Raw genomic sequence first — 10,832 nt, 5'->3', positions numbered from 1 at the left:
CAGCAGACTGGTATAGGGATTGGTTGAATATGTCCGTAAACACACCGGCCAGCTGGTCTGCGCATGCTCTGAGGGCGCGGCTGGGGATGCCGTCTGGGCCTGCAGCCTTGCGAGGGTTAACACGTTTAAATGTCTTACTCACTTCGGCTGCAGTGAAGGAGAGACCGCATGATTCCGTTGCAGGCCGTGTCAGTGGCACTGTATTGTCCTCAAAGCGGGCAAAAAGTTATTTAGTCTGCCTGGGAGCAAGACATCCTGGTCCGTGACTGGGCTGGGTTTCTTCCTGTAGTCCGTGATTGACTGTAGACCCTGCCACATACCTCTTGTGTCTGAGCCGTTGAATTGAGATTCTACTTTGTCTCTGTACTGGCGCTTAGCTTGTTTGATAGCCTTGCGGAGGGAATAGCTGCACTGTTTGTATTCAGTCATGTTACCAGACACCTTGCCCTGATTAAAAGCAGTGGTTCGTGCCTTCAGTTTCACACGAATGCTGCCATCAATCCACGGTTTCTGGTTAGGGAATGTTTTAATCGTTGCTATGGGAACGACATCTTCAACGCACGTTCTAATGAACTCGCACACCGTATCAGCGTATTCGTCAATGTTGTTGTCTGACGCAATACGAAACAACTCCCAGTCCACGTGATGGAAGCAGTCTTGGAGTGTGGAGTCAGCTTGGTCGGACCAGCGTTGGACAGACCTCAGCGTGGGAGCTTCTTGTTTTAGTTTCTGTCTGTAGGCAGGGATCAACAAAATGGAGTCGTGGTCAGCTTTTCCGAAAGGGGGCGGGGCAGGGCCTTATATGCGTCGCGGAAGTTAGAGTAACAATGATCCAGGGTCTTTCCACCCCTGGTTGCGCAATCAATATGCTGATAAAATTTAGGGAGTCTTGTTTTCAGATTAGCCTTGTTAAAATCCCCAGCTACAATGAATGCAGCCTCCGGATAAATCGTTTCCAGTTTGCAGAGAGTTAAATAAAGTTCGTTCAGAGCCATCGATGTGTCTGCTTGGGGGGGATATATACGGCTGTGATTATAATCGAAGAGAATTCTCTTGGTAGATAATGCGGTCTACATTTGATTGTGAGGAATTCTAAATCAGGTGAACAGAAGGATTTGAGTTCCTGTATGTTTCCTTCATCACACCATGTCACGTTGGCCATAAGGCATACGCCCCCGCCCGTCTTCTTACCAGAAAGATGTTTGTTCCTGTCGGCGCGATGCGTGGAGAAACCCGCTGGCTGCACCGCTTCGGATTGCGTCTCTCCGGTGAGCCATGTTTCCGTGAAGCAGAGAACGTTACAGTCTCTGATGTCCCTCTGGAATGCTACCCTTGCTCGGATTTCATCAACCTTGTTGTCAAGAGACTGGACATTGGCAAGAAGAATGCTGGGGAGTGGTGCACGATGTGCCCGTCTCCGGAGTCTGACCAGAAGACCGCTTCGTTTCCCTCTTTTTCTGAGTCGTTTTTTTTTTTTTTGGTCGCTGCATGTGATCCACTCGGTTACACTGGTTGTAAGGCAGAACTCAGGATCCGCATCGCGAAAAACATATTCTTGGTCGTACTGATGGTGAGTTGACGCTGATCTTATATTCAGTAGTTCTTGTCGGCTGTATGTAAAGAAACCTAAGATGACCTGGGGTACTAGTGTAAGAAATAACACGTAAAAAAACAAAAAACTGCATAGTTTCCTAGGAACGCGAAGCGAGGCGGCCATCTCTGTCGGCGCCGGAAGTTATCAAGCCCTGTTTCTTTGTGTTCTGGAACGTAGCCCTGTTTCTTTGTGTTCTGGAACGTAGCCCTGATTCTTTGTGTTCTGGAACATAGCCCTGTTTCTTTGTGTTCTGCAACGTAGCCCTGTTTCTTTGTGTTCTGGAACGTAGCCCTGATTCTTTGTGTTCTGGAACGTAGCCCCGTTTCTTTGTGTTCTGGAACGTAGCCCTGTTTCTTTGTGTTCTGGAACATAGCCCTGTTTCTTTGTGTTCTGGAAAGTAGCCCTGTTTCTTTGTGTTCTGGAACGTAGCCCTGTTTCTTTGTGTTCTGGAACGTAGCCCTGTTTCTTTGTGTTCTGGAACGTAGCCCTGTCTTTCATTTATGTTCATTAATTTCACCTGTGTTCGTGTCTCACCTGGTCTCATCAGCTCCCAATTTAGTTCAGTTCTTTATGTTTGTGTAGTTGTGAGGTATTGTTTGTTTTTGACTGCCTGCCTGTGTTTGACCATTGCCTGCCTGTGTTTGACCTTTGCCTGCCTGTGTTTGACCTTTGCCTGCCTGTGACCACGGTTCCTGCCTTCTGCGATGTCTCAATAAACATTTGCCGCGCTCTGCGCGTGAATCTACACCTTTTTCTCCCTGGGTATTCATTACAACCACCACCAAAAATAATTGTTAAAAAGAAATTGGTTAAAAGTTTTGTTAAAAGTTATAACATTAGCAGTTGTTGTGTAAAACAACATAGAAATTCAATGTAATCACACTTACATGTGCAGTATTCTAAGCACTGCTGTTTATTTTAGTATTTTTATTTATTTATAATTTTCCCACAACACAAAAAAATAACATCAACCTGTTTATTGTAGCTGTGACAATCCTACCTCTCCCTCACTGACTTCCCACAGATTAAGCAGGTCCATTTTCTCTTGCCCCCGTGTGTACATTCAATGTGCCTCTTCCTGTTACCCGTGTCGTTGAACTGGCGGCCACAGATGTCACATGGGAACGGACCTGTGGACAGAGTCAAAGGTCAATTCAATATCCTTGTGTCACAGCCTTACTTTGCAATCCAACATCAACATCTGATCATTGATTAACGTTAAGCTTCTACAAACTTGATAGCATTCTCTTCAATGATTATACAACCTTTTCCTTGACTCCCAATGTTTTTGAGGACAATAAACCCGAACATTGGTATTTCTATTTATTTTGGATCCCAATAGTTCCTGCCAAGGCAGCAGCCACTCTTCTCGGGGTGCAGCAACATTAAGGCAGTTTATACAATTTTAAAAACATTACAATACATTCACAACAGATTTCACAACATATTAAGTGTGTTCCCTCAGGCCTGTACTCTACTACCACATATTTACATCACAAAATCCAAGTGTGTATAGCGTGTGTGTTATCGTGTGTGTATGCAGGTGTCTGTGCCTGTGTTTGTGTCTGTGTTTGTGTCTCTTCACAGTCCACACTGTTCCATAAGGTGTATTTTTATCTGTTTTTTAAATCTGATTTTACTGCTGGCATCAGTTACCTGGTGTGGAATAGAGTTCCATGTATTCATAGCTCTACGTAGTACTAGTCTATTCTGTGCTGCCCTGTTTGGAGCCAATTGAAATTTTCCCAAGTCTCTCATTGTGGTACCTTACCACACGACTGAACCGTAGTAGTCCAGGTTTGGCAAAACTAGGGCCTGTGGAACCTGCCTTGTTGATAGTGCTGTTAAGAAGAAATATCGCCCAAAATGTAATTTAAGGTGCTCCAAAGCTTTTAACTGTCATTGTTTATATAATTTATTTTTGTTTCATAGTATAGTTTCTTCTTTTTATTCAGTTTAGTCACATGATTTCTCAATTTTCAGTACGTAATGCCATACCTTTTGCCTCATCCCTCTCAACCATACAATATTTTAAATTCCTCATCAATCCAATGGGATTCAACAGTAACACTTAGGGCATATAGTTATAATGTATTATTACTTGTTATAACCATGATAATGCTTTATACATTAACTTATAATATGTTACGCCTTTCAACTGGCTCAAAATGACAGATAATACACGATTCATCATTTCACTAACACATTATAAGCTGTTCATTCATACTTATGACAAGGCGAATAAAGCATTACGACCCATTATAATGTATTATATCTGTACGGCCTAGAGTCAAGAGGTACAATACATTTATCTATTATCTAAATAGGTTGGATAAAAGCAATTAAATGACATTTCCCATTCATTACCTAAATGGTACTTTTCTTGATGCTTCAAGCGGGCAAACCTGGACTTGAAGTAGTCTTCGCAGAAGGCACATTTGAAGGGTCGGTCTTGCGTGTGTAGAATCATGTGCTCCTCCAGATGGGGTCTACGTGTGAAAGACTTGTGGCAGATCTGAACCAGGAAGAGCAGAGAGAGAAGATGATTCCAGAATACACTGAGTGTACTTACAGAATACACTGAGTGTACTTACAGAATACACTGAGTGTACTTACAGAATACACTGAGTGTACTTACAGAATACACTGAGTGTACTTACAGAATACACTGAGTGTACTTACAGAATACACTGACTGCACTTACAGAATACACTGAGTGTACTTACAGAATACACTGAGTGTACTTACAGAATACACTGACTGTACTTACAGAATACACTGACTGTACTTGCAGTGAATGTGAAAATGTGTCATTCTGTGGACTATGTGTATCATTCTGTGGACTATGTGTATCATTCTGTGGACTATGTATTATGTGATGTGTACAGATGTAGGATCTTAATATGAGCCATTTCGCTACAGAAGGAAAGCAATCCGGCAGCAACAGGAAATGTGAATTATTATGTGGATTATAATTCATGGGACACACATTCTTGTAGGGGTTGATACATTTTGCTATACTAAGGGAAAAATAAGTCTGACATTTCCATGTGGAAATTACAGACACCAGAAGTCCTTTTAAACCTCAAATACACTACAGGTTTTCAATTTCCTGCATTGCATCTGTAGGTATATATTATAGAGTGGTCCTTGTGTGTAAATATTGCATCACCCATCTTATATTTATACTGTATTCTATACTATGCCACTGTATCTTAGTCCAATGCCGCTCTGACATACATGTGTATATATTGTTAATCCATTCCTTACTTTGATTTACGTGTATTTTGGGTAAATGTTGTGAAACTGTTAAGATACTACTTGTTAAATATTACTGCATTGTCAGAGCTAGAAACACAAGCATTTCCCTACACCCGCATATAACATCTGCTTAACACGTGTATGTGACAAATTTGATTTGACTTGATTTGATTTTGACTCAACATCTGAAAGACATCTAATTTCATATGGCTATGCAATGACGTCACTTGAACTTGATGAGCTAATGGTTGTGAAACTACCAGGTGGCTCAGTTGATAGAGCACGGCGCTTACAACGACAGGGTTGTGGGTTCGATTCCCACGGGGGGACAAGTACAAAAAATGTATGCAAGTGTATTTGGATAAGAGCATCTGCTAAATATTAAAACCAAACTTCTTAGGCTCAAAGTTTGATATTGATCAGTGAGAGACATTCATATTATAAGGGCTCAATGTGAGTGATCCCTTCAGAATATGATTGTAGTCTGAATCTTGGGTCTAGCATTTTACTCCTTATCTCATTTTCTATACTGTGTCCGTTACAGGAAACATTTTCTTTTTTTGGATTGTGTTTCATAAAATAAAACAAGTCAAAGCTTACATCACACTTCCATCCATCGTTCTTCTTCCTCCTCATGGCCAGGAACTCCTGAATGTGATCCGGGTGGAACCTGAAAGCACAGTGGTAACACATTGTTAGTACACCCTTGACTTCATTATTCATTCCTTTTCACTCCGTGGAGAGCAGAGGACCTCCATATAAACACGCAGTACAACATTGACCTGTCTGGATCCCTTTGACACTGAACTACACTGTGACACGTGTCCACAAGGTGGTAAAGCAAATGATTTTAACTTTAAGTACACTACATAGAACTAAGTGAGAAAAGGACGCAACTGGTGGACTACAGTGTAATCCATTTATCTCAATAAACTCTGTTTATCCCTGAAGAGCAATGAAATAATCCCCATTATAGAACTGCTAATAACATCTAGATCAGGGCATGTAATGATCAACTCAGATTACTACTAACCAGAAACCCCTTTAATCTGAAAGACTACAAACAAACTTTAAACTTGGTTTCCTTGACCCAGATTAAGCCTAGTAATTGACTAAAACACACTTCCAATGGAGAATCTCCATTGATTGATTGTTAATCCAGGACTAGGCTTAATCTGGGTCTGGGAAACCAGCCCATAGTTTGGAAGGGTTGTTAATAAGGTTTAAATTCAACCACTAAATAAATATCCTCATCCTTTTTATTCATACGAACATGATTTTAATCATTTGAATTTAGAGTGATTTTTTCCTAAAAGCTCAATTTTTAGGGATTTATAATAATCTAAATATATAACATGTATAAGAGTGTAATGTGAATATCAGGGTTGGGGGTCAAGTCCATTTCAATTCAGTCAATTCAGGAAGTAAACTCTAATTCCTATTCCAATTCAAATGTTCCTCAAAGCTTCTCTATTAGAAAAATGTGGAATTGGAATTTCTGTTTACTTCCTGAATTGGCTGAATTGAAATGGAACTGACCCCAACCCTGGTGAACAGAGAATGATGATGGGACAGGAACGAAGGCTCGCCTTCTGACGTGTTTGGCGAGGGTCTTTTTGCTGGCGTGGAGCTTGTTGCAGAAGGAGCACTTGTGGTCCTTCTTCTGGAAGGGGGCGTCACTGGCGTGCTTCTTCTTGTGTACAGTGAGGTTCGACTTGGTGGAGTAACACTGCAGACACACGTCACACTGGAAGGGCTTCTCTCCCGTGTGTACCCTGGTGTGACTCTCATACTTCCCTATGGAAAATACAGAGAAAAACAGCATAATATTATGAGTTATAATAAAGTATTCGGTGCATGTTATGGCTAGGCTCAAAAGACAGATACAGTGGGGCACAACTGCAGCACAGATGACACAGTGACACAGATATTTCACTGGATGTTTAAATGTGAAGCATCGGCTTGGCATTTCCACTCATTACCAAATATGGTAGTGAGTGGAAGCCCAATGGTGGGCGAAGATGGAGTTCCTGCAAATTTCTCATCGATGAAACATTTGATCTCAATACAGTTTTCTGTTCCCAAAACTAGAATCGGTTATAGACAGAGTGGACAATTTTTTTATTTTATTTAACGAGGCAAGTCAGTTAAAGATTACAGCCTAGAAACAGTGGGTTCACTGCCTTGTTCAGGGGTAGAACCACAGATTTTTACCATGTCCGCTTGAGGAAAGGGTACTGGCCCACCGCTCTAACCACTAGGCTACCTGCCAGACTAAGGATTATAGACTTTACTCTTCGCAAAAGTAAAAATAATAACAACGTTTAGGACTGCAAGTGTGAATTGAGTTATTGCACAAGCGCACTTCACAGAGTAGGTGTTCCCTAACGGAAATATGCAGATGATGCTAGAACGCGCCAATAGGATCTCGCTAGCTCGTGCTTTCCTCTGCCCACCTCCTTGCTTGTTCTGCCCACTATGGGGGCAGCAGGTAGCCTAGTGGTTAGAGCATTGGGCCAGTAACCGAAAGGTTTCTGGATAGAATCCCCAAGCTGTCGTTCTGCCCCTGAAAAAGGTTAACCAAGTGTCATCGTAAATAAGAAGTTGTTCTTAACTGACCTGCCTAGTTTAAAAAAAATGCTCATTTGTTTCCATTGGAAACGAAAGGCTGTCTGTCTTGGTTTAGTTATAAAAAATATTTGACCGCAGTCCTTCAGGGCTTCCATGTCTGCTCTTGAAAACTCCACTGAGTCACTTGATTGGCAGTCAAACAAATTAAGCCTACTACTTACTTCGTTGCTAAGAGAAGAGGACAAAAAACAGTGGTTGTTTAAATGTTGGTTATGTATTAATTATTTAATATATTATTATTGTTTAATATCTTATTATTATGTTGAATGTTGGTTATTGTTTTATTATTATGTTGTCATGTATGTTATTAATCTGTTGTTGTGTAATATCAGCTCAGAAACAACTGCCTACGTAGATACAATGTAATCAGTGCAATACATTGAAATAAACTCTTTAAGGAGAGTACCTACCTGTGCGGTCAAAGGTCTTGTCACACTTGGGGCACTTGAGCGTCTTCTTGCTTACGCTCTGGATGATGACAGGAGCCAGTCCCTCTGGGTACACTGCTCCATAGTTAGAACCATTGGCAGCCTGACTATATACCTCCACCTCATTGACTGTGTGGTGTTCAGTTGTCTCCACCTCTGAACTCTCACCGCTCTCTCTTGCTCTCCGTACTAACGCACTTTGACGTTCCTCCACCATCTCCTCCTCCTCCCTCTCCTCTTCCGCCTCCTCACCCTCGGTTGGGGTGAGTGCATCACCTGTGTCAGATATGTGCTTTGGTTTTCTCCCATTTTCTTCTTCTTCCTCGTCGTCTTCCTCTGTGGTGGTTGGGTCTCGACTAGCGGGGTCTTGATGTAGCGTCCCCTCTGTTGCGCCGGAGCTGTCCGCGTCCCCTCTCTCCAATTTAGCGGGAACTCTCCTCCTGCGGGCAGACCTCCGGGTCGTGGTTACCATGGTAGTAACCTCTTGATTGACCACCTTTTCTCTGGCGTCTACTTCGGTGTTGCTACTGTGGTTCCTGTTTAAATGGTTCTCCAGAGACTTCTTGTAGCAAAATGTGCGGCTGCAGAACGAACAATGGTGGGCACCAGAATGGACTGGGCTTTGGACCCCGACACAGTCCGATGGAAGGTCAGAAGCTATAGAGGTCTTCTCTGAGCTTGGTTCCCCCACGGACTTAACCTCCACTCGGGCAAGCGCTGGCCGGCCATCCCCCTCTCCTGCCAGGAGCTTCACTACATCCATCATGTCCAGGAAGCCGGCCGCTTCAGTCAGGGCAGGGACCTCGCTCTCGGGAATGACGCACTCGGCCGTGTAAAGGAGGTGCAGTAAGTGTTGGAACACGGAATCCTCCACGTGGTCGAGAATCACGTGATCGGCGGTTGGGTTTTTGGTCAGCTCGGCGTGGAAGTAGCTGCTACCGTGCGCCAACATGGCTTTGTGGGCCCTGTAGCGCTTCCCGCCCACACTGACGGAGATGTCGCAGAACCTCTGCTTCGTTCGGTCCTCGTTTAGAAACTTGAGGAGGTTGTCGCCATGCTGCATCATGGTCAGGTGCCTCTTTTGTGATGGAGGAACTGTCTCTGAGTCAGTCATGGTATTGTCCAGTGAGTCAATTTGCCCACTGGCACTAGCACGGACCTTTCCTCTTCTCTTTGGGGGTTGAGGTTGGTTGGGTTTTCTCGTCATCATTATGTTGAATGGGGAACCATTCAAAGAGTTCTGAAAAACAGACATAATTTCAAGAAACAGCCTATGTCAGTAGAAAGTTATGTTGTACATATGTTATTACACAGCCTGTAAGGCAAGGTGAGAGGTAAAGACAGATGTAGCTTATAGATGCAGCTGATTATACGTGTATACGTTACTGTTATAGCCAGCCTTTGATATTTTGGCTAATGTTTTGTGAAAGCCAATGTATGCAGTGACATGGGTGTATCAACAACTCAACCGCTGACAACGTTGTTATATTGCAAAATCGAGCCAACGTAGCAGGCAGCCAACTCAATTCAGTTTTGATGTGCATCAGCAGTTGGCTACAATGTTGCAGTCTCAAATTCGCTATCCACCTCAAGGACCCCTATGTTATGGTCTGTACAACAGCCCCCCACCCCCACACCCCCGAAGAGGAGAACGTTGACAAACGACCCTTACTGCCCCTTTGGGAAAGCATTCGTGCAAGTGAAATAATTTTCAAACCTACCTTAGATGTGTAAGCACGCTAAGAAAAAAAACGAAATACATTTGTACATCTCTACTCTGAGATAAATAGAAAAATGACAATTTCCTGAATATCGCAAAACGCCCCACCTTCACATTCTTGGGGAAACGTCGCAAACAAACAACGCGCTCGTTCATTGGCTGTTTCAGCTTTTGTCCTCGAGCCCTTTGTGTAACAGTAATAAGAGAGAAATGTCACACAAAAAGCCGACAGAAACCCTTTGATATTTCTCTCATATTTATGCAGGTACGTGTAAATTGTTTTAAACGGTAACAGCCTTTGTGTGCTTTGTGTTCCTTGATAAAAGGTGAAGAATGTGCTGAACTGTATCACATGATTCGCCTATGCGAATTTATAGTCTATGTGGCATTGTGGGTATTGTAGTGAAATACGACCTAGGGAACCTGTATAGAGAGTTGTAGGATGAAAGGACTGTGAACGCCTTCATCTAACAGTCTCACAGTCATAACCCACTTAAAAAATGAATAGAGGAGAACAATAAAAAATATTGATTAGGAAAATGAATGATTGGAAACCCATGATAATAATCAAACCGTTCCTCAAACTGGTCTTCAACAGTATAGACTTCTTTAATGTTCTGCTCTTATTCACCCTTGTTTAAATGACCTACTTGCAATTTGGATTACGACATGTTATTTACATACATTAGACAACGTCATAATGTAATAATAATAATTAACATAATGTCATAATGTCAGCGTCAACACTGATCAATTAATCAGCATCAACAAGTATGGCATGTAAAAACAATACCTCTGTGAGATTTACTGACATCATGCAAATGAACTCCCCATGTACAGTATGCTATTGTGGAAAAAGGACCCCAGCCATTATCACCTTAACTGCACTAGCTTCATTCACTTCCGTCAATCTACAGAAATCCCATAACCTACTAGCTATACAATTGTAATGTTATAGCTGAAAAGTTGGAAATATGAGAAATGATTCACACTGACTTGTAGAATCAGTGACGAAATGAACATTTAGAACTGTATTTGTACTGGCCTTGGTTAAAGCTAAACATAAGATAATTAATCCGTAGGTTATTTTCAATGTGTTGCCACATTTAATAACATAAATGCCAAGTAACAAACAACATGCGATTATACACTAAATAGCCATGTTCCTAACTGCTGTCACGCTCTAACTAGCACATGC

At 42.2% G+C, this 10,832-nt stretch overlaps 1 protein-coding gene across 1 annotated transcript; it reads right to left on the bottom strand.

The window, feature by feature from the left end:
* Positions 1 to 2,594: 2,594 nt before the first annotated feature.
* Positions 2,595 to 9,827, bottom strand: zbtb41 (zinc finger and BTB domain containing 41; the record flags this gene model as incomplete). Its single annotated transcript, XM_042308232.1, is given in 6 exon segments — positions 2,595 to 2,724; positions 3,962 to 4,109; positions 5,456 to 5,525; positions 6,445 to 6,652; positions 7,897 to 9,154; positions 9,636 to 9,827. Coding segments are annotated over 5 exon segments (1,784 nt in total), but the record flags the coding sequence as incomplete, so codon positions are not given.
* Between the last annotated feature and the right edge of the window lie 1,005 nt (positions 9,828 to 10,832).

The sequence above is a fragment of the Oncorhynchus tshawytscha genome, linkage group LG28 (assembly GCF_018296145.1).
Source record: "Oncorhynchus tshawytscha isolate Ot180627B linkage group LG28, Otsh_v2.0, whole genome shotgun sequence".
In the NCBI taxonomy this organism is placed as follows: domain Eukaryota; kingdom Metazoa; phylum Chordata; class Actinopteri; order Salmoniformes; family Salmonidae; genus Oncorhynchus; species Oncorhynchus tshawytscha.
Note: the sequence above shows the minus strand (reverse complement) of the source record. Positions and strands in the feature narration are given on the sequence as shown.